At 44.9% G+C, this 24,729-nt stretch overlaps 1 protein-coding gene across 1 annotated transcript in view; it reads left to right on the plus strand.

Moving 5' to 3' along the window:
* The window catches only part of CNTNAP5 (contactin associated protein family member 5), a 777,193-nt gene that overhangs the window by 419,673 nt on the left and 332,791 nt on the right, over positions 1 to 24,729 (plus strand). The window contains exon 8 of the mRNA XM_084892213.1: positions 7,700 to 7,964. Coding sequence (XP_084748339.1) covers positions 7,700 to 7,964 — 265 coding nt within the window. The remainder of the gene's footprint in view (positions 1 to 7,699; positions 7,965 to 24,729) is intronic.

Consider the following 24,729-nt stretch of genomic DNA (forward strand, 5'->3'; position numbering starts at 1 on the left):
AACAAAATGTTGCATTGTGGAGATAAATGTCAAACGTCTAGTTACCTTAAATTTTAAAAATGCACTTTTTGTCTTCTCACCCTTTAATATATCCCTGCTCCCAACACCACTCCTTCCTACTTATCATCCCAAGCACAGATCAAAAGGCACTTTGCTCACTCCTGGTAAGTGCTATTCCAGCAACGCACTTCTCTTATGTATATAGTGACAGTGTGATGGCCTGGTCCGAGTTCCCCATCCAGAAGCAAGGCAGGCTCATTAGGACAAGGACTGAGCCTGCCTGTTTCCTGGGCTGTGCCCTTCCCATCCTTCCCAGCAGGACCTAGCTTGACCCATGTGAACTACTTAATACGTGTCTGTTGAATAAATCAACTCAAGAATGAAGGGGCCTATCTCTCTACAAACACACACACACACACAAAAAGCTTTTTTGTTGTTGTTGTTCCCTCCTCTCCCTGAGTTTGTGAATTGGAAAGACAGGTTTAGTTCACAGTGCAGCCTTTCCCTTACATTTGCTGACAGATGCTAGTCAGTCCTGATAGTTTGAAGACAAATCAAATTAGAAATGTTGTACTCATTTGGAAAATCAAGAACTGGCTTTGAAATCTTTCCCCACAAATTAGATTAAATCAAGAGCTTATAAATGCTTGATTGGCTTTGTTTTGGTGCCTCATAATTGAAGCTCAGATTTACACTGCTAACTTTTTCCCCACTCACCAGGGTGTTGCCATGATGACTAAAAACAAACACCCTCAATGGCACTGAAAATGCTTTGTAAATAACACTCATCACAGTGATATAACCCTTGGAAATGTCACATTTAGGAGACTCTCAAGTCAGTCAAGGCAAGGAGAACTTCAACCTTGTCTGCTGTGTTCTATGGAGGCCTTAAAGTTTGGTTTCTGCTCTGCTATATCTGACATATCATCTCCACGCACGACTGAAGGAAGGGCTGTACTGGGATTTGGCTGTGGAGCACAGAGAAGTCCCAGTGGGAGTGGAGCACAGAGGAGTCCCAGAGGGAATAGGCTAGATGCCCATCCCCCACCCTCTTGCCCACCAAGCAGTCCCTTCCTCTGGCTACTGTCATGAGCCTGACTTAAACCAAATTAATTCTACCTTTGGTCAAGGTCTATTCCCAAACTGTTTGTTGTTAATGTTGAACAAACTCAAAAAGAGTGGGTACTTTGCTAGAAATCAATGATAAGGATTTATTCAAGGGTCTTAGGGTTTGGAAATTGAAAGCGCCACCAGCTGATACCCAGAGTTTTTTAAAGAAGAAAGAAACAGTGAGGGTTCTTAGAATGAATAATATATTCTTGAGAAGAATCAGGCAGCATTCTTAGCCTCTGGATTGGTCTGAGATGGTGATCCTCCAGATGACCTGTGGTCTGGATCACAGATGTCAATATGGTCTAAGAATACATGACAGGTGGACAGTACATGCAAACATTTTTGCTAAGTCCTTCAGGGGTAATTAAGGTGTTATCTGGAGAATATATATATATATATATATATATATATATATATATATATTCAGCCACTAAATTTTGAAAAATTCAAAAGCTTAACTTCTCAAGTTAGTTAAAAGAAGATTAAAATTGTATCCTCAGCCTCAATCTATTTGATTTTGGTAATTTGCCATCTTGACTATAGTGAATTCATTTTACTTCTTCACTCTTTCCTAACTACCTATGACCTCAGGTCCTTTTACAGCAGAATGGTTCTCTCTTCCAGTGCCCTCCTCTTTTTCTATTGGAGCATACCTAGCCGTGAGACTCAGGCTAAAGATCCTGGGCCCCAGACTGGTCAGATGGATCTCTGACCTATTGGTAGGTAACCTTCCAGCTGATGCAAAACCCACCTTCCACACACACATCAGAAGCACACGGAGGGTTTTTGCCTGATGGGCATACAGGGGAACAATGACCAGAGCAGCAGGTATAACAAACCATGTATGTGACTGTAGTGAGACCAAGGCTGCAGAGCCCCAACACTGACATAGCTCCTGGGAGCTATCCCCATGTCTGAGACTGCACAGCCCAACCATGTAAGTTCCACTGCACATCCAGAGCCATTGACCTTGTATTCTCCTTACAGGCCTCTTGCCTGTAGTGCCTCTATTTTCAGATTATCATTTAGAGCAGAGCTGAGGATAACTTTATGGTGCCTTTCACAAAATAGCTAAGTGGCTTTATTGCTATCACAGACAGTAAGTATCTTTGGGTAGTGAGATGAATGTAAAGGATTGTATTTGCCAAACCGAGATGACTAGAGAAAGATGGTGGTTTTCATCACTGCCCAAAGCTTGACTGGAGGAAAGTGCCCACGAATGAAAATATCTATCAGCAAATCATCAGTGTCGGCCCTGTTAGCCTGTGGTCTGTGCAGCCAACAAGAGACCAGCAAGTAAGTAGAAATCTAAAAAGGCAGTGGATCCCTAACAAAGAGATACAATGAGAAATTCGGGTACAGTTAACTTCATCTGAACTTGTGTTTAATCGTGGAACACAAATAATGCCATATGGGAATGCCATTCTTCTCACTGCTGCAGGTTCCTCATTCCAGTCTAGTCAATTATAGCATTTTCTTCTGTGCTAAGACCTAGCTAACATCCCCCATGGCCCATGAGCGAGAGATAATGGAGTCCATGCTTAGAAACGTTTGACAAAAACGGAGACCATTAGCTCACTGTTTAGTACATTTCAGTCTGTTCCATCCATCATGCGCTCACATTCCGACCATGCAGGTATTTCCTGCCCTATGTCCATAGGCAGAACAGCATCTCTGAAGTTGGCCCCTCTGTGCCAGTAAGCTCCGTTTCTAACAGCTCATCTGATTCATGCAAGGACTTGATCAATGAGGAGTTCTCTCTGTTACATCCCCCTTGCCCATTTAACTGTAACAGCTCCCTTTGGAGGAGCTCCCTCCACCAGGGAAGGGTTTTACTAGATTTCTGTCAGCATTTGACAAAGTTTGGGTTTGATGGAAACCTGCCGTGGATGTGTTTGAGGGAACGTGCTGATCAGAACCTGCCTTTGCTCATTGCTTCTTCACAATTCCCATTGGCTCAGCCCTTGGACCAGTTCCCAGTTAAGGGCCTTACATATAACGTCTCTCATTTTACCCTCTCCAAGAAATTTTTAGTGACTTCAATCCCTAGTGATGTTTAGCATTGACCTGGCATTCTCACTATATTTTTTATACTTTTTCTGAAAGGGGGAGAGAAGGAGGAGTATCCAATGGTTTGGTTCTTGTACCCTGACTTTAAAAATTAGGCTTTGTTTTTAAAAATATAGAACAGGATTATCTTCTGTTTACTTACTACTTTATATCACTATTTATAGAACCTCTTGCTCTATTCCCTTCAGTTACTAGTATAAAGGTTATTGGTAGGGGAAGGCCTAGTTTCCTTCCTTATGCTCTCAACTATTATAAAACAAGTTCTTTTAAAATGTAGATGCTTGGCAGAAACCATTTTGGCTCAGTGGATAAAACATCGGCCTGCGGACTGAAGGGTCCCAGGTTTGATTCTGGTCAAGGGCATGTACCTTGGTTGCAGGCACATCCCCTGTGGGGAGTGTACAGGAGGCAGCTGATTGATGTTTCTCTCTCATCAATGTTTCTATCCCTCTCCCTTTCTCTCTGTAAAATATCAATAAAATATATTTTAAAAAAATACATAAAATGCAGATGCTTAGTTACAATTCTCATGACAACAATAAAAGTGATTCAGAGAGAACACAGGTGACAAGGATATGAGTGTTCCATATCAGATACCCAAAGAATGAGGGAGGGCGTGCGAACCTTAGAACCACTCGTTCAACAGCCTCAGGTTGCAAACAGAAAACCAAGTCTCTAGAAGTGACGCTGGGAAGGCTGAGCTGGGATCGCTCACATTCCAGAAGAGCAGAGTCTGATTGGTCAAAAGGCCTTTCCCATCCACTCCACTTCACCCCCTCTCTCGCCCTAGGACCCTACCTTGAAGAACACAGTAGGGGGTGCTCTCAAAACAGAGTTTTGGGCATTTGTGGCATGATGGCGGGGACAGCAGGGCACAATCTGAAGGGTAACTATCCAAGCACCGAGTACATACCCCAATGCCTCTTCAGGCGTTGGTTACCAAACAGCCTCCCCTTCACCAGGGAGAAGAACTTGGACTGTGTTTGGAGTCCTTGCCACCAGAATCTAGCCAGGGACACTTGAGTGTCACATGTGTGTCCCTCATGAACTGTTGAGCACCTTTGCGCGTTGAACAAGAGCTTGGTGTCCCTTAGACATTCACTGGGACAGAGTGCGTCTGAGACAGGGAGCTCCCAGGCCTTGTCAGATGTGAGGGAGCTGATCACGTAAGGGGAGCATCTCAGCTCCCGGACCCAGAGTGTCCGAAGACCCCTCTTCCATGGCTGCTGATCCGGAGGACACTCAGAAAATGGCTAGGATTGAGCTAAACACTGTATTTTACACCCATACGATGCAGGGTCCCAAATGAGTGTCCCCAGAAATACCGGGCACACCCAGTATTTCAAGCTGAAATAAAGTGAATCCCCAGGCACAAAAGAAGAGTATGTTTGTTTGGTTTTCTTCACACTCCCCTTCTTTCTTAAAGGGACTCAGATAAGAAAGACCTGCATGGCTCGGGGTGGGGGTGGGGGGTGTTGTGCTCACCTCAGCTTATACACTTGAGTGCATGCAGATGGACTGTGGTGGGCAGAGTGTGTCCAGGCCAGTCTCTCCCCCAGGTTTTCCTTTGTCCCGCTGTTTCTGAGTGGTCTAGCAAGAATGTGTTTGCCACTTTCTCAGTTACCTACAAATTGCCTATTTCCTCTTTGAAGTCCAAACCCATTTCCCGCTTTCCCCTCTGTCCAAAGTGACATTTATTCCATATTTGGCATCACTGGTTTTAGAATTTTCATGTTAATATGAATCTCTGAGTGCACATGCACTATAAATTTGATTTTCTCCTGTTAGAATTTCAATGTTTTGTGTGTGTGTGTTTTATAATCTTCACCCGAGGATATGGTTTTATTGACTTCTAGCAAGAGAGAAAGAGGAAAAGAGAGAGAGACATCAATCAGTTGCCTCCCACATGCACCCCTCCTGTCATCCAACCCACAACCTAGGTTTTTGCCCTTACAAGGAATCAGACCTACAACCTTTTGGTGTATGGGTCGACATCCAACCAACCAAGCCACCTGGCCAGGGCTGCTGTTAGTCTGCTTTGCGTATAGGATGAGCCGGGAGAACTAACGGGGTAAGAGAAAAGTCGCCAGCCCCACAGGGAAGAGGAGGGACATCGCTACAAACTCTCAAGCTTCTACCTACAGCCTATCACTGCTGGCCAACCATTCCCTCTGCACAGCCTCAACCTGGGGGTGCAGCTTTGTTCTGGCCAGTCTGTCACCAGAACAGGTGGAACTGACCTCAGGAAGGAAAAGGAGAAAAAGGTCCCTGCCTCTCCTGACTTCCAGAGCGGCATTGGTGATTTTGATTCTTCCTGAAGAGAGCCCACCTCCAGGAATCTGCTCGCAGTGGTGGTAGTTTCCTTCTTGAGTGGAAACCCACCAGAAATCAAATGAAAGCACATTGAAACAACAATAAAATGCCATGAGCAAGTGGTAGATTTTTGAATAGTGGGACCCAGCATGCAAGAGGGAGGTGTCAGAGGTGGACACTACAGCAGCCTCCTTAGGTCACATCTGCTGAGGGGGCTTTTGTGCAATTGCTTCCCTTTTGGAATCCAGTTTGTGCATTCTTTCAACCCACGGAGGTTATGGTGCCTCCTGCAGGCACAGCAGGTGTTTGATGAATAGCAGAGCTTTACCCTTTGATTCATTAATTACCTTCTGGGGATCAAACCTCCTGAGAAGAAAACATCTAAGCCATGAGAGCCAGTGATTAATGCAAGGACTTGCTCATGGTAGGCTGCTTGCGGAGTGAACCCCAGAAACAGACATGGTAGAAGTCTGTGTGGAGACTGCCGGTGGCTTCAGAAATAGAAGACAAGCATGAGCGTGCTTGGATGGACGGAGGCTTTCCCCAATTCTGCGGTGTTTGGCACTGACCCGTTCATGTGCTCTGGAACTCAGATGTGCACTAGTGTCTAAGCCCTACCTGACACTCAGCAGCGGGCCACGCCAGGTGCTCTCCTTGCAGAAACACCTGCCTCTTGCAAAAGTGGCACTGACCATCAGGCCTTGGCAGGAAGGATATGCCTGAAACTTGATGCATCTATAACTATTTAGATGAAAATATTGCGTTACACAAGGCATGTCAAACTCAACAGCTAAAGGGGTCACATAAACGAGGCACATGGCCCTTGGGCTGTGAGTTTGACACACTTGCGTTACATGTTCCTGGATAAGTTTGCTGCATTGTCATAGGGATTAGTTTGTGTCTAATTGATGAATTATAGAGATTGAAAACAGCATATGGTTGGCTGTGGAGTTAAATTCCAAATGGTTTGCATAATGTAACACCTCTTCACAATTTAGAAGGCACCCTGCTCCCTCCTCATCTGTCTAGTAGAAGTGAGTCCTGCAGGTGGCTCAGCTGGGCGCGTTCCTTTTCCCTGTAACGTCCCGCTCAGAAGCTCACTCTGGTCACTGCAGACAGCGAAGACCAGTTCTCACTTGTGCAGAAGACAGTCGTCTTCCTCTTCTTTCCGGTTCCAGTGGATGCACACTGAGCATTCCATCCTCCACTGCCCGCATCTCCGCAAACATTCCTAATGAATTAAAAGTCTGGCCCAAGGCACTCAGCTGCCTCTGAGTTTGATGTTACCATTAGCAAGCACAAAAGGGCTTTTCAATACTACCTCATTTCCCTGACCCTCTCTGCCCCAAATAATGTTTAGAAATGTCAAGTTCCCTGTAGTTCCCTGGAATGCCAATTTGCAGTTTCTCTAAAGCTTTGCACACCCATGTGCATTTTGCTGCAAAGGCTGGAGGGCACACCCCACCCTCCTACCCACTTCCTCCAGGAAGCATCACTTCTCTGGTGAAAACTTCGCATGTGCCCTGAGTTCTTCTAACCATCCCCAGGAGCCAGTGTCTATCTCTCCTTTAGTGCATTCCACATTGTATCAGTTTTTCTTTTTTTATTTTTTTAAAAAAATCTTATTGATTTTTACAGAGAGAGAGAGAGAGTGAGAGAGAGCTAGTAACATCTATGAGAGACAAACATTGATCAGCTGCCTCCTGCACACATCCTCTCCTAGAATGTGCCCACAACCAAGGTACATGCCCTTGAAGCGAACTTGGGACCCTTGAGTCCAAAGGCCGACACTCTATCCATTGAGCCCAATCGGTCAGAGCTGTATCAGTTTTTTAGGTATATCTCTTTAAAAGTGATCCTTGTGCTAAGCACATGATTGACTCACAGTGTACATGTGTCCAGTGAATGGGTGTTATTACTCTTATATCTGGTTCTCTAAACACAGTGGTGCTTGCCATCCCCAGCCCCCAGGTCCAGGATGCCCCCTTCGCAGGCAGCTCCGGGACCCTGACACAGGAATGCAACAGTCTTGTGGGTGTATATGTACAAAGCTGACGCATTCCCCTTTAAAGTCTGTGGCTGACTCTGGACTGATCCTGGAATGAAGGTCAGCTCCAGGTGGTGTGTATCAGCTGTCAGGTTGCAGAATAAATAAATTTAAAAAAAGCTTTTATACATTTGTTTGTTTTTTATTGTTTTTCAGGGCAATGTCACTTTCTCCTGCTCTGAACCCCACATCGTGCCCATCACTTTCGTCAACTCGAGCGGCAGTTACCTGCTGCTGCCTGGCACCCCCAACATCGATGGGCTCTCTGTGGGTTTCCAGTTCCGGACGTGGAATGAGGAGGGGCTTCTCCTGTCCACCGAGCTGTCAGAGGGTGCGGGGGCCCTGCTGCTGAGCTTGGAGGCTGGGGTCCTGAGGCTCCTGATCCAGAAAACGACAGGGCAGGCAGCAGAGATCCTCACAGGTACCTTCTCCTCCTACCTCGGCCGTTTCTGATTCAGCCAAGTCAACAGATGTGTGAGGTTCTGAACAAAGCGTCAGATTCCAGTTCCAGGGGGGGCTGAGCCTTGCTCACAGTGGCTCTCAGTCTGCCCAAGGGCAGCAACTGGAGCTGGGCCTGCCCTGCCGTCCCTCAGCGCATCCATCTGGGAAGCAAGAATGAGAGTCCCCTCTGGCACTGCTGAGCAGGTGGAGACCATTCACCCAGCACTTAGCTGGTCTCCACAGACAGGGTGGCAGGCTCTGTGCCATGGAATCGTCACCCTGGTCACTCAGGAAAGCCACTGCTTTCACTTTACAGACCACGGAACCAAGGGTCCCAGAGGCTGCAGGCTAAGCAACGTCCCAGCTCCCATGGCAACCAGCGAGGCACCCGTGTCCTCCTGAATCTGTGACCTCATTCTGTAGCTTCCCTATATGCCCACCACTGTGGACGTGCTCGGCCACCTAATTCTATTTCAAATAAAAGTTAGTGAGTCTTAAAAAAATATTTCTAAATATACATCTTTAAGTTATTAAGGAAGTGCTGCTACAGATGGCATCTGGCTGTGGTTAGACTTAAAATTGTCCTCAAGACTTAAAATTGGCGTCTGAGAGTGCTCGCTGTCTGCAGGACATGGTACCGATGCTAAGGATAGCAATGGGGAGCCCATTTCTTCAGCAAAATGCCTTCTCCATCTGTTGCCTCACTGGCATCTCTGATTTGCCATAAGAGTTGCCAACTTAGTTGGCCGATACTTATGGAGGTCAGATCACTTGCCTGGCCTGGGGTCAGGGCTGAGGCATGCTGTCCGGTCAGTATCCCTTTATCACCATCCCTGGATACACAGTGTGATTCAGATCCCTTCCCCCACGTACCCTGGGCCAACGTTCACCCAGGATTGTTGACATTGCATTTTTATTTAATTTAAATGATTCCCTTTCCACACTAGACTGTGAGTTTTGTTATCGGAATAGAGAAATTTAAGTTAAATTGGAAAGGATGTCTCAGACGCCAATAAGAGAACAAAAAGACCCCTCCAACCCCTGGGGATCACAGTGCTGCCTGACTCTGGGAATCAGACAGGTTCAAAGGGCATCTCTCGCCCTAGCCGGTTTGTCTCAGTGAACAGAGCATTGCAGGTTCGATTCCCGGCAAGGGCAGATACCTTGGTTGCAGGTTTGATAAGGAGACAACCAATAGATTGTCTGGTCAATGTCTCTCTCTCTATCCCTCCCTGCCTTCTACTCTCTGAAAATTAATGGGGGGAAATATCCTCAGGTGAGGATTTTTTTAAAAGTCACCTCTTCTCCTTACTATTCTTCAGCCGTCAGTAAACTTAATGTCTTACACATGAGTGACAGCATGTTGGTTACCTATAGCTGCATGACAACTCACAGCAAGGTTCAGTGGTTGTGAGCATCGTGCCTCAGTGTCTACGAGTCAGGCCTCCAGGCTCCTTGGCTGGTGAGCTTGGCTGAAGGGCACAGTCATCTCAAGGTTCCACTGGGGATGGGTCAGCTTCCACGTTCACATCTGTGCTGTGGGCAGGCTCAGAAGGTCATGTGCACACTCCTCCATCCACTTGGCCTCGGTAGCGGCTGCCTCATGCTGACAGCACTCTTACCCAGAGGGAGGGAGCCGCAGGCTGGGGAGGGGCACCAGACAGAGCCTGGTCTTCCTGGAGCCCATTTCTGAAGTGGCCTCCCACCACTTTGCCTTGTTCTGTTCATGAGAACCAAGTCAGTAAGCCTAGCCCTTGCCTAAGCCATGAGAATGTGCAGGGTGGGTAGAAGCCAGAGTCCGTGGGGACCCTCTGAGAGTCCACCTGAAACAAAACATAAACCAAATCCCTACATCACACATCTGTGATTTCTATAATCCAGAGCACACTGCCAGGAAACTATTGAGCCATGTTTTCCTTCCCACACTGACTCATGACCTACAGCTAGAAAAGGTCTGTCTCCATCCTATCTAATAAAAGAGTAATTAGCAGTTTGACCATCACTCCAACACACAAGATGGCTGCCCCCATGTGGTCAAAGACCCTGCCCCCATGTGGACACAAGAGGGCAACCAACAAGATGGCCAGCAGGGGAGGGCAGTTGGTAGGGTCCAGGTCTGAAAGGGAGGGCAGTTGGAGGGAATCCACCATGCAGGGGAGGGCAATAGTGGTGAGTTAGGGGCTGGCAGAGGAGAGAAATTAGGGGCAAACAGACTGGCAGGGGAGCAGTTAGACATTAATCAGGCTGGCATGGGAGTGGTTAGGGGGTGATCAGGCTGGCAGGCCAAAGTGATTAAGGGCAATCAGGAAGGCAAGCAGGCAAGTAGTTGGGAACCAGCCGTCCTGGATTGTGAGAGGGATTTCCGACTGCCAGTTTAGACCCAATCACAGTGGGATCAGGTTTAAACAGGCAGTTGAACATCCCTCGAGGGGTTCCCAGATTGGAGAGGGTGCAGGCTGGGCTGAGGGACACCCCCCACCATGCATAAACTTTGTGCACCAGGTCTCTAGTAGAGTCATAAAAGCTACTTGAATGTGTCAGTCACCGAACTTTTATGAAATTTATAAGATTCCCTGTAATGGTGATGAATTAATAAGTTAGAAACATAATATTTTTGTGTACACAGTTATAAAAGTCAAACCTCAATTATCCTTATTTGAAGTAGAAAAACATAAACTGGCACTGAGCAATTTTTATCCAATCGGCAAGATGTTTGAGTGCAGAGACTTGTCAGCCTCTGGTCAAAAATGCAGTTTTAATAGAGCGCAAGCCCTGGAGGCCCCTCGCTCCGAAGCACCGGGCTGGCTGGGCTTACTAGGCACACACAATCACGGAGGCTGTTTCTGGGGGAGAGAGTGGCTGGTCGCAGCCGCCAGGCACTGGCACAGAGGGGAAACAATCAGTTATTTCAGAGCTCTTTTAAGAAAGAGTAAAGGGGGGCTTTAAAATGTGCTGAGTTCCTCAGGTGTGTCTCAGAAGCTTGATTCTTCTCTCCATTTTGGAAAAATTGAGCTTCTTTTTAATTTTTTTTTTTAATTTTTTAATTTATTTTTATTTTTTTGAAATGGAGTGAGGTTTTGTGTCTGCTGGCATTTGTCAACAAAGGGGAGAAAAAACAAAATACAAACAAAGGGAAACAGCTTTCTTCTGCCTTACAAGCTTGAGGAGACTTTTTCCCAGGCCCTTGATATAATGTTGACTCTATAAGAGACAAAAATCCCCATAAGAAACTGGAGAGCAATGACCATTGTCTCAGTAGTTTTGGGGTACCATGGGCTACCCTTGACACATGGTCTGTCATAGGAAATGGAAAATCACACACTTTCTCAACTGGACAGGGACCAGCTTCTCCAGGTTTGTGTGGGGAGCATCCCGGTGCCCCAGTGCCTCGGTCACAATGAGCAGGTGACCCCGGGGACAGGCAGGACCCCGAGCCTGGCCCAGCCATGCCTGCTCCAGAGCTCTGCTAGGGCGTGGGCTCTGGGTTATCTGGGGCTTTCTGCATGGTGTCCAGGGAGAGGCGTGCAAGCTGAATGTGTCCTTTAAATAGAAGGGAACTGAGCGCCTTTGCTCTTGGGGAAGATGTCTCAAACAGTGAAGGATGACATCACAACGTCTCCCTTGCTTTTCCTTATTTTCTATTTTTGTGATCTTCTTTCTTAAGAGCCTTACCCTGTGCAGGAGGAGAAAGGCTCCAGAGGTGATGTGGGAGTATAATCGACAATGCCATGGGTCTCCTGAGGCCAGACCCCAAGCCAGTGCTGCCAGCTAGTGACAAAACCCTCTCCTAACATTGGGAAGCAGATCTTAGTTCGCCTATAAGCACAGGCGCAAACTGAGAATCAGAATGCACTTACAGTGGCCACGATGGGTTCCCCCTCAGGCCTTCCCTCAGGATTCCCAGGCCCATGGTCTTTACACTACATCCATCTTCATGTTTTTATATTGTCAGTGGCTTGAATGATTCAAATGTAAAAACATTCTGCTTTAGAGGAAAGACTTATAGACAAATGTACAATAGGCTATTTAGGAGAATAGGCTATTTAGGATCAAAAGCTGAATTTTCCCAAAAACAGTTCCATTACTTGGCGGTACTCTCATTTCCAGATCCTTCCATGAGGAGGATTGACACAGAGGGAAAACTTGTTGTCTGGCAGACTTGTGGTCTCATTTAGCTCAGGCTGCTATATACTGCTATAAAGTACACCATACATATCTACATGTCAACACACCTGTGCACACACACACACACCACACCCCATACTTTCTAAAGACCTTTTTAAAGACTTGATGTTGATTCTATGGGAAGAACATCACCTAAGCATGAAAGGGAACTCGGTGATGCAGCCACAAGGAGGAGGCTGTCTGCTTCCAAAGCCTCTGGCCTCTATTGTGGGGCCTGTCCCACTCAGTCACCCCTGCACCCTAACCCCACATGAAAGCCTGGGGGCTGCACAGGAGCAGGAGGATGCCTGCAAGGAGTCCCACCGCATGGCGAGCCTTGCCCTTTCCCCCTTCAGAACTCAGAGCAGCCATTCAGGCAAACCTCCAGTTAATGAACCGGCATCTGGTTTTCCTACTATAAGCCTTTTAAATCTCAGCTCTTTACTGCTTCTTCTGAGGTACCATGTGCTAGGGGACTCTGTCTCTCAATCCACACCTGTTCATTGAACAATAGGCACCATGTTCTATTTCATAATGAAGGGAATAGCTGTCATTTTAAAGACGCTTAAGAGGATGCTTAGAATGGTGTCTGGTATTCTCCAAACCAACCTGAATTATTGAAACTTGGGAAATGTTACAAAGGTAAAGGAGACCACCTGGTTTGTTTCTTTGGAGAGTCAGGGCAGAGCATTGGTGAGAGGTTATCAGAAAATGTAAGGCGTTCAAATTATATTAATAGAGGAACTCAAGCTGCTTTATGTGGAGAGAAAGTAAGACAGGGACATGATAATGGTCTTTGAACGTGGGACACACTCTCTCACAGATGAGAGTTCTTATGTGTGTATGTCACTGCAGAATGCAGAATAAGTGAGGTAAGATCAAATGGCAGAGAAACGTCTCTTGGTTTTTCATTAGAGAGTATTCCATTCAGAGCGTTCCAGCCTCACTGCATGGTGCCCGCATGTCACTAGAGCTTCCATCACAGAGAGGAATTCCCAGCATTTGGGGATGAGTCTCGGCACCACGTATTGGGATCCAGAGCTGGGAGAGGAAGCCTCCAGACAAGACCTATGCCGGGCAGCTACACTAATGGTTGTAGGAAAGTGAGGCCCATTGCCAGGCACAGAATTCCTGGGCAAAAGAAAGAACAAATAGCAAAGGTCCATAGATTAACCAGCTGCCATGGGAAGTTTTTAGTTGAAGCAAGTTAGTGGCTTATTGAAAAGGCCAGCTCAGCTCAGTAGGAACAAGCAATGGTGTTCGTCATATTTCCTCAAACAAATTATAATTTCTCAGTATTGCTCTAGTTCTTTGAATAGTAAAAATGAGAAGGTTTTCTGAAAATAACAAAGAAGCAATTCATTCTAATCAGTAGTTAATTTTTTTATACTTAGTAGACTGCTGTGTCTGACTTGTTCTTTCTCTAGCTGAAGAGGTGATGGAATTCTAATAAAATAACCTTAATCAACAGTGATAAAGGATATCTATTTGGTGATTCTTATGTTTACATTAAGTAAGTCATTCTACAGCTATGGTCAACAGGATCCCACTTATCCTTTAGAATTTATAGCAACTGTTATTCTTTCAGGAAGCCTTCCAATAGCAGGCCAGATGCCCTGTTACACAGTCTTCTATGTATTTTTCTTTGTAGCAGTGAATCTAAGTATGTGTTAATTTGGGTGCATTAGTTTGCTAAGACTGCCATACAAAATACTGCAGCTTAGAAATTTATTGTCCCCCAGTTCTTGAGCATAGGATTTCAAAATCAAGGTGTCATTAGGGTTGATTTCTCCTCAGGGCTTGCAGGTGGCCGTCTTATTCGTGTGCCTTCACATGGTCTTCCCTCTGAGCCCATTTGCTTCCTAATATCCTCTTCTTGCAAGGACACTGAGCATATTGGATATGACTCTGCTTATATGGACTCGTTTTTCCTTAATTACTTCTTAAAGGTCCGGTTTCCAAATACAGGCACATTCTTTGGCTTTGGGGTTAGGACATCAGCATGTGCATTTGGGGAGGGGCACAATTCAGCCCATGACAATGGGTATTAATCATGTGTTTATAGTTGGTTGCCCAAGGCTCCTCTCACCACCAGGTTTCACAGCTCCATGGAGACAGGAGCTCGGCCTGCCTTGCTAACCACTGTCTGCCCAAGGCCTAGTGGGACACCTTACAGATGTTCAACAGCTATTCACCACATGTGTGAGCAACTGTCTGAAGGAATTCACTGATAGAACTGACCTCCAAAACATTTCTAAAAGATAAAATGTGTAGCAGTGAAAAAGGGAATTAATAGTGATCTTTAATGAACATTAATGTTACAACAATTACATGCTACAGAATGTGTCAAACCCAGGAATGAGCTACAGTCCAGGGAGCATTAACTAGGGGAAGGCCAGCAGAGTTCCCAGTGCTGAGAGAGCTGCATCGTGAAGGATGGAAGTATACTCCCTGATCCATGCCAGTGGCCAGATGGCTTTAGTCTGAAGCCCTGCAGTCAATAGTGCTGATCCCCAAATATTGCCCTTTTTCATATGAGCCATTTGTATTTAGTCACCATCTGCACATCAGGTAAGCAATGATGACTTTGTGAACCCCATCCTCTGCTTCAATTCAGTGGTCAGTAATCTGTCTATGCTTTAGCTAAGACAGTGTTAGTGAGAAAACCCCATTAGCCAGGGTAACACAGTAGCTGTCCAGCTTCAAGATCTCAGGCAAAGCCTGGGAAGGTTTACCAAGGTAGTGTTGTCTTTGGCATCTTTAGCTTTTAGGTCTGAGTAATGACCCCAATACAAGGGTGTTTTTGTTTGTTTGTTTTTAACTTACTCTTTGTTCTTCACCACTTACTGAAAAGAACAACAGAAGGATCTAGATTTTTATTAGTACGGCAGAATAATCAAGTAGTCAAATCTGCTATCACCTCCTGTGATCTTCCATAGTTCCTACTTTCATGATTTTCTCATATAATTCACTTTGCATCCATTTAATTCAGGAGGCTGTTGCAGTGTCTACGTTGTGCTGGTGCTGTACTCAGACCTGAGGATGGAGGCGTGCCCTCTGAAAGCTCTGTGTGTATGGATGGGAGCTCAGGGGAGCGGCTCCTAGAAGGGTGAGAGAGGGAAGGATCCCTAGGGGTGAGAAAGGCATAGGTTGGTTTTCAAAACTGAACAGAATTTGGCCAAACAGAGAAGAACAGACAGATGCTCTCCGAATGGAGAGAAATGGGAGGAGATCTAGAAGGGTAAGATCCCACAGAGGGCTGAGAACTCCTGGGCCAGAGACAAGGGTGGGCAGACAAAGGATGTAGCCGCATTTTGGTCAAGGTTCTGTCCTGAAGTTGACGGGGAACTATCCATCTCTGAGTTGAGCTATATTTTTGTCACATAGACCTTTGAGCTGAGCATTCATGTCACCCTCGCCACCAACACAGGCTTTCTCCTTTCCTGTCTGACTCCAGCGGATGGCAGCCCGGCTGTTTGGCCCTTCTGTGCTGACCAGGTTTTGAGGGTTCAGGTTACCATGACAAGTGTACCACCAGGCTTTCCCAGCTCAGGAAGGTTCACCTGTGAGTGATGGCCAGTGCTACAGTCGCAGACACTGGGCAGCGGGACTCAGCTGGTGTGATTGATGTGCAGGCAATCACTGAGCACATGGAGAGGCACAGTGTGCCTGTGGATGCTGGGGTCAAACACCAAGCCCTGGCTCAGACTCTGACCCTCAGGAACCTGCAATCGCCTTGGGAGATAAGGCTTATAGAGATGAACTATTCATGAACAGTGTAAGGCAGCATGTAATATGAACTGAATATACTAGCACATCAAACAGCAGCTACTATAAGAATTTTGAAGCTTAGATGCTGGTTTGGTCAGGGAAAATCTGCTTCATTCATTGCATGGTTTATTAACTTACTCATTCCGTCTTTCAGCACTTTTCTTGTGTTCTTTGCTATGCAAGGTGACAGCAAGAGAAAGTAAAAAATGAGTATGTTTGTGTGTGTGTGTGTGTGTGTGTGTGTGTGTGTGTGTGTGTGTGCGCGCATGCGCACACTCGCATACGTGCGCGCGAGATCTTCCTGGTTTTATGGTTTGTGAAAGGAAGCGCTAGGACAAATGCTAGGTCCTGGAGGACAGGAGAGGAACTGGATAGTGGAGAGCTGGGAGGCTACATTGGCTGTGCATGGAAGCAGCAATCCATTCGGAGCATTTGAATGGAGAACATTGAACACACTGGCATCACTAGAGCAGTGGATTTATGCAGGGATATTAAAAATAGGACTGAGAGTACAGGTGGAAGGCATGGATTGTCAAGATACGCAGTGTGAGTTTCCTTCTCTGGGCTCCATGATGGACCGGAGGGACTCTGTGCTGTGAAATTGACAACAGCTGCTATCTAGTTCACTCTAACAGGGTGCCCTGGAGCAGAGAGAGGTCAGACACTGGAAAGTGGGAATTCATCACAGGAATCACAGCTGTACCACTGAGGGAGAGAATAGGAGTCGGAGATGGAATTTAAGAAATGTGTGACTTCAATCTAATGTGTTTAGGAAAGGGTTAATGGAATTTATATTTATAGACAAATGGTTTCCAAGAAACAAGGGACCCAGGATCTAGATTGTAGCATAATGGTACCAATAACTATGAAATGTTCTTAAATAATGTAATTGACATTTTAAAACTGCCTTATTCAGTTATTTATATAACGCCACTTAGTTCTCTCAAAAATTGAAACTATCTGTGAACTATGAAATAAAGGTAGTTATGACAGGATATGGGGTGGGGGGCAGCTGCATTGTGTTTTCTGAGGAAGATAAAGACTAGACAGACACTTGCATGTCAGGCCAGGCAATTATGTTGCTCTGTTACAGATGAGAAAGCAGGTATAGAGAGATTAAGAAATTTGTCTAAATTGCTAGCAATTATAAGTGGCAGGGCCTTGAGCCAGAGGTAATGGGTGAATAAATGCATCGAAGAAAGTCATCTCAATTTATTCCTGGCCTTGAAAGTGGCATCCTCAGGGGCTCTGCCTTGGCCTGGGCTGCAGCCTTGTGTGTCCACACGTCCTGTAAGGACTGATGCTTAGAGCTGTTTGGACAGCCACTCCCGTCCCAAGTTCTGTCTTCAAACCATAAAGAGTGACACAGAACTATTAGGGATTTAGCTGAATAAAGCGACAGAGAAAAGGGTAGGGGTGATTAGCACAAGTGCCAAGAACCTGCCACCTCAAGTTTATTCTTTTAATCCACTGGTTCTAAACCAAGGGAAGTTCTCCATTTCCACCCTTCCCAACCTCCCATTGATCCTGGGACCAGCCAGCAGGAATTCTTCCCAGGGTTATGTCTCAGAGAATCAAAGAATGAAGCCGCAGGCCCGAGGAGTTCCGGAAAGTTAGCAGTTTATTACAGGCAAGCACAGGCTCCCCCCTCGGGAAGGGGACCAAGTGGATTGCCATGAAAGCATCCTGCTCTCCCATACACCTGCTAAAGGCCCGCACTTTGTCTATCTGTGCCGCTCCCTGATTGCTTCCTGGCCTTTTGCAACATTTTATTTTGCACTTAAAAGAAAAACATCCTGTTTTCTGACATCCGGTTTTACTGCAAAACATTTTGTAATTCCATCTCCAACTGTCACATCCATGCTTCCTCCTTCTTCCACCCCTTACCCTGTCTGCCTAACCCTGCTTCTAACTCATCTCACCATTACCGCATCCCCACTTAGAGACCTTTTAGTAATACCTGGTAGCATTTGGGGTGCTGGGAATGAACCCTGAAAACATTATGCTAAGCAAAAGAAGCCAGTCACCAAAGGAAACAGTTCATGGTCTCATTTAAATGAAATGTCCAGCCGAAACCGGTTTGGCTCAGTGGTAGAGCGTCGGCCTGCGGACTGAAGGGTCCCGGGTTGGATTCCGGTCAAGGGCATGTACCTTGGTTGCGGGCACATCCCCAGTGGGGGGTGTGCAAGAGGCAGCTGGTCGATGTTTCTCTCTCATCGACGTTTCTAACTCTCTATCCCTCTCCCTTTCTCTCTGTGTAAAATCAATAAAAATATATTTTTTAAAAAATGTCCAGAGGACAGGCAAATCCACAGGGACAGAAAGTAGAGTGACTAGCCCTGGGGGTGGGGGTAGATAGCTACATATTATAACATTTTTGGGGGGAGTTATGAAATGCTCTAAAATTAATCATTGTGATGGTTGCCCAACCCAATGACTATATTAAAATTCATTGCATTGTATGTTTAACATAACAGATTGCATGGTATGTAAATTTTAGCTCCAAAAATGTTTTCAGGGTTCATCTATGTTGTAGCATGTGTGAGTTCATTTTTATGACTAAATTGTATTTCATTGCATGGAGGCACCACTTCTGTTTATCCGTTCACCGGCTGGTGGACATTGGAGTTGTTTCCACTCTGGAGAAGTTAGAACAATGCCCACTGCCCCTATAGGCAATGTGTGCAAAGAAAGAAAGGATGAATGACTTCAACAGCAGAAAAGGAAACCTTGCCGCTGTAATTGCACCTGGAGGGGGTTCCAGAGCAGGGCAGGGTGGCTTTGGACTTGTGGAGACAGGATGGAACTCAGCCTGGGCCCTGACACCTCCCTCTGAAATCTGGCTCCACCCCCAAGTACCACAGGATTTTGGGTAGCTTCTGACTTTCCATTTTAGCTCCTCTAACCTGAGGACAGTAAAACTTGGGCTCCAGAACTCTTGTGAGAATTGGGAATTATATATGTAACATGCCTGACACACTGTAGATATTCAGTACAGGTAGTGTGTACTATTAGCTATTTTATTTTTATTTTCATTTTTTTACAACTGGGTCTTCTGAAAGTTCAATTGCAGCCATGAAAAGTGTCTTTTTTTCAGTCTTGGTTCACCTCCTGAGTGAGCACAGAGCAGCTTACTTGTCCTGTCTGTGAGGACTTTGCTACAAATGCTCTGGGCAAACTCGGGACCTGGCAGCTTTTGCTTTACGCAATGAGAGCTGGAAGTGGAATGGAATGAAATCTTTCTTTCCTATCCTTTCTCAGTTTAAACAGTTTGTTAGCTTTAAAAATTAATTATGAATGTTGTACATTTTCTTTTCAGAAACTGAAAATTCCAGTAGTCTATATAAGAAAAAAAAACAAAACATAATAATCTGTGATTCTATCATTCAATGTCATTCAAGTAGTTCTCTTTGTAGCAATTTTTAACAAAACTGGAACCATAACTATGCCAATGGTAGGCAAACTGCGGCTCCAGAGCCACATATGTGTCTTTGGCTCCTTGAGTGTGGCTTTTCCACAAAATACCACAGCCTGGGTGAGTCTATTTTGAAGAAGTGGCAGTAGAAGAAGTTTAAGTTTAAAAATTTTGGCTCTCAGAAGAAATTTCAATCGTTGTACTGTTGATATTTGGCTGTGTTGACTAATGAGTTTGCTGATCACTGACCTATGCTCTTTAGCCCGCAGTTTCACATATCAGCATATCACTAGCATTCTTGGACATTTAATGCTATCTACTATAGCATTAAATGTACCACTTTTGATTTAACTAATCTATTATTATTGGAAATATTGGTAGTTGTGAAATTTTCCTATTTTAAATAATGATTTTATGAAGTCTCTTCACCATAAATCTTGGTTGTTGCTCTGTTACTGTTTTAGGGTGAAGTCTTCAGAATAAAGTACATGGGAAACTTTTGGGGATATTGACAGGTATTAGTATGTTGTCTCTCAGGAGGATGTACAAATGTATGCTACCTCCAGCAAGGTAACAGATGCCTCCTGCCCTATTTGTCTGCCAACTGAAAGTACAGCTGGTTTTTCTTCCTTGCCAGTCTTGGAGATGGCAAGTAATATTTGACATCACATTAAACTGCAAAAGTTTCCTGTTTGTTATCAACCAGCAGTCTCCTTAGAAGCCAGATCTCACCTTTGAGGCCTCAGCTCTGAAATCATAGAAGAGCTTAGCTATCCTGTTTTCTAACCCTGGAGGCTTTGCCCTATGAAGGCATACCTACTTCCCTGTTCTCCCCTGTGAAACCTCTGTTTTCTTAGAGCTATTTATTTCAGAGAGGTTTTTGGGGAAATTCTACTTCATAGAATTGATTTTTCCTAATTTGTGAACAATTAATAGCACTTAAGCCTATACCTTCAAAAGAGTATTCTTGAAAACAAAACCTTGAGAACCTCCAGGGGTGTCATTTGGGATATTAACATAATGAAGGGGAAAAGAGTACCAGGCAAAAAGTGGGTTTTAGGAGAAACATACCATTTTGCTTGCTTTGGAATCTATTTTAAGGTAAGCTCCGCTAAACTAGTCTTGCACATTGTTGTTGTTTTTTTTTTTTTTTCCCTAGCTCCTTTCCCTCCTCTTCTGAAACCTCTAATAGAGTAGTTCTCCACTGTGGCTGCACAGTTGAATCTCTGTGGATCTTTGAAATGTCTAAGGCCAAGGGCCACCCCAGCTGGTGCACTAATTAGCCTGCTACAGAGCTCAGGTCCTCTCTGCTCAGAAGTTCCCCATGTGTCCTCTTTGTGCGGTCAGCATCAAGAGCTCCTGTTCCAATAATTCTCCTCTGAAGAGCTAAGATTTCACACAGGCTCCCCCTGCAGGGACTAATGGCCATGTAGGCACAAAGCAAAAGAGATCAAATTAGATGGAAAAGCAGACCAAAGAGAAAAACAAGCAAAGAAGCAAGCCCTCATTAAGTAATGATTTTAAAGATAAACTTGGAGAGAGAATTCTGATAAAGGTGGCTGGTTCGGTGAATATTGTACTCAAATCCTCCCACAACCACATCAAAACGATATCTAAGCTATGGGCCAACCATCTTTCAGAACCACCTGAAATCTAGCTGAACAGAAGTCCAGAAACTGAGGTTATGAAGAAAAAGCTACATTGAGACTTGTTGGAGGGGCAGACACAAGGAAAGGGCTGGTTCTACACCCATCTGTGGTGGTTAAAATTTGGAAAGGATATCTCAGCTGCATGGGTTCCCCCTGAGAAGTGAGGGGTTCCATCAGCCCGACACCAGATCTCTCAGCCTAGGGATCCAGTGCCAGGAAGAGAAGACCCAATTTGTTCTGGCTGTGAAAAGCAGTGGGGATTGTGGCTGAGTGAGATGGAGGCTGCTGGGACCCCAGGTGTTCCTCTTAAGGAGCCCATGCACAGACTTAGAGCTCACTCCATCTGAGCTCCCGCACTGGGGCAATAGTGTGAAAGGCACCAGACACTTAAGGGGAGCACTTTTTCTATAAACAGGGTGAGGGTGGGCAGGGCAGCTTTCTCCTAGACAGAAGTGCTGGCAGAAGCCATTATGTTTCTTTTTTCTGAGTTCTCTCTCAACGGAGCTGAAAGGCATCATATCTGGCTAACACTGCCTACCCTGCCTGGGTGACTCCCTAGACCTCACCTCATCCAATTTAAGGGCTTACCCAAAGTGTTTCAAGCAGTTTTACCACACAAATGGCCTATCTTGGATCATGCTTCAGACTTTTCAAAAGCTTTTAAACAAGCAACATCAGGCCTTGGCCTGTCCCCTGCCTCTTGTTAAGTGGTCCCAGGGTTAGCACTAGTGGCAACCAATCTTGGTTTGCAAATTTACTTCTCTTGGGAACCTCCAAGCCCAGCACAAGTAACAACCATCTGCAGATTGCTTTTTAGCTCAAGGCTGGGTGGCCTCAGAAAAAAAACACAAATGGTGCTGGCTAACCTGGGAGGCCCCAGAGCCAGCATATATGATGGATAGCTTCAGACCATGTCAAAGCACCATCCGACCACCTCCACAGGGACAATCAGGGGGCACTGGAGTCCTGTTGAAGTTAGTCCTGCTCAGTGGGGTGACCCTCCATGGTCTCAAAGCCAGTCCTTGCAACCAATTGGCCCAGGGGTAAATTCCTCCCTTTGATATGCCAACAGCAATCAAGGCTCAACTACAACAGGATGTTGGTATACACAATCTACTCTGAGGGTGGTTGGAATAGACAACTGGAGTGATATAGGAAGCTGTGACCTGGAGCTTACAAAATACTTGCTGCATAAGGCCACTTTATCAAGCCCAAGAAACATAGAAGCCTTACCTTAGTACATAAAAACAAATATAGCATGGTGGCCTAAGTGAAGAGACAAACAAAGATGCCTCAAAAAACAACAACAAAAAAAAAACAACAACAACAACAGAATAAAGATCCAGAAGAGAACAAAATGAAGACTAGCAATCTGCTCAATTCAAAGTTCAAAATACTGATTATAAGGATACTCAATGGATTTAGGGGAGTAGTATATAATTTTAGTGAGAATTTAAACAAAGAGATAGGCAACAAAAAGAGAACTAGATAAAAAAAGAACCAGTCAGAAATGGATGAATAATACATTAACTGAAATGAAGAATACATTATAGGGAATCAACAATGGAGTAGAGGAAGCAGAGGATAAAATCAGAGATTTAGAAGATAAGGAAGCAGAAAACACCCAAATAGAACAGCAAAAAGAAAAATGAAACCAAAACATAAGGATAGTTTAAGAATCCTCTGGAACCCTCAAGTGTACTAACACACATCTTGGGGGTACCAAAAGGCAAAAAGAGAGAGCAAGGTATTGAAATCCTATTTTGAAAAAAGAATGACAACAAAACTTCCCTAACCTGGTGAAAGAACTAGACATACAAGTCCAGGAAGCATAGAAAAACCAAAACAAGATGAACCCAAAGAGGCCCACACCAAGGAACATGGTAATTAAAATGCCAAAGGTTATAGACAAAGAGGATTTTAAAAGCAGCAAGAGAAAAGCATTTAGTTACCTACATGTGAGTTCCCATAAGACTCATGATTTTTTTCAACAGAAACATTTAGGCCAGAAGGCATTGGCAAGAAATATTTAAAGTGTTGAAAAGCAAGGACCTATAACCAAGATTACTCTAACCAGCAAAACTTCATTTAGAACAGAAGAACATATAAAGAGTTTCCTAGACAAGAAAAAGTTAAAGGAGTTCTTCACCACCAAACCAGCATTACAAGGAATGTTTAATCAAGGGTCTTCGTTAAGAAGAAGAAAAGATGAAAACAAAGATAATAAAATGGTAATAAGTACATATATATCAAAAATTTAATCTAAAAATGAAATAAATGAAGCTAAATAAAAACAGACTCATAGATACAAAGAACATTTTGACAGTTGGTAGATGGGAGGGGGGATTGATTCAAAAGTAATGAGATTAAGAAAAACAATTTGGTGGTTACATAATAGTCACATGGATATAAAGTACAGGATAGGGAATATATTTAATAATATTTTAATAACTATGTATGGTGTCAGATGGATACTTGATTTATGGAGTTGATTACTTAGTAAGTTATATAATGTCTAATGGCTGGGATGTACACCTGAAACAAGTATAATATTGTATGTCAACTTTAATTGAAAAATAATTAAAACAAAATTATTTAAAAGAAAAAAATAAAAAGGCAATGGATAGTAATGTGGAATGGGAGGAGATCCAGAATCATGCTGATACTCTGACCTGCCACCTCACTGAGCAGACTCTACTCTTCAGCCTGGTCCATCTGTGAGGTAATTAGAGAATATATCTCTAATTTGATGGATGCTTCCTGTGGCCTTTGTGTGTAATTTCTTCAGTAGGGTAACTGATGCCAGGAGGGCACTGGGCCCTTAGGGCCTATTTACACCCTCTTTGTAGAAATCCTTCCTGACCCCCAGTCCAAACAGCCTATAGTCTGTCAGGAAATTCAGCCTTGTATGTTATGCAGATGTATTTAAAGTACTATGCAAATGAAGTTTAAAAGTGAGGCCCTAAAGCTGGCTATGTTCCCAAGAGTATTCAAATGTTCATCCCCAAAAAACACCTGACAGAGGCTCCACCTCATTAGCGGAATCCCTGTGGTTAGGGCCCAGCCCTGGTCTTTGGGGGAAGGGAGGGGACCAGGATGAGCAGCCTCTGGGTTCTCCTCTTTACCCCATAGGTGTTCAGGGCTTCAGGAAAGACTGGCTGCCAGGGAGCTGCTGCAAATGCAGGAGGGTCCCTCCATCTGGGATCTTCTGAGCAGGTGGGACATGCTGTCCATCGCCATGGAGTTGGGCCTGCAGCCTTGTGCCTTGTTCTCCCAGGCAGCTTCCCCAGACATCCAGGGCTCAGGCACAAGCGTGTCAGTGGCTGTTCTGTGGAGCCTACAAACCTCTGCTCCGATTTTGAATGAGTTCTTTTTAGCTGGTTCCCTTGGAGGATCCAGAAGGCCTCCCAAGTCTGATCTCTTCTGCCTCTGGGAATAGCTCTCAATCCACCCCTTGCTGTCCATTTTCACTGGTGTTACTCTGGCTGAGACCTCTTCCTTTTGTCTCCTGGGGCTGTGCAAGCAATAGGCCCCGCCAGTCCTTCTTCTAGCTTGTCTCCTCTTAGCTCACAGAGTCTTTTAATGTGCCCCTCCATCCAGGTGATTCCCATGATAAAGAACCCGATGGACTCCCACATTCTAAAACAGTGATTTTCATTCCTGGCTGTACATTAGAATCATTTTTAAAATGCAAATGCCTGGGGCCCTATCCTCAGAGAACTGGCTTGGGTAAAGTACCCTCCAGA

The sequence above is a fragment of the Pipistrellus hanaki genome, assembly GCF_964339955.1.
Source record: "Pipistrellus hanaki genome assembly, chromosome: 8".
NCBI classification, from domain to species: domain Eukaryota; kingdom Metazoa; phylum Chordata; class Mammalia; order Chiroptera; family Vespertilionidae; genus Pipistrellus; species Pipistrellus hanaki.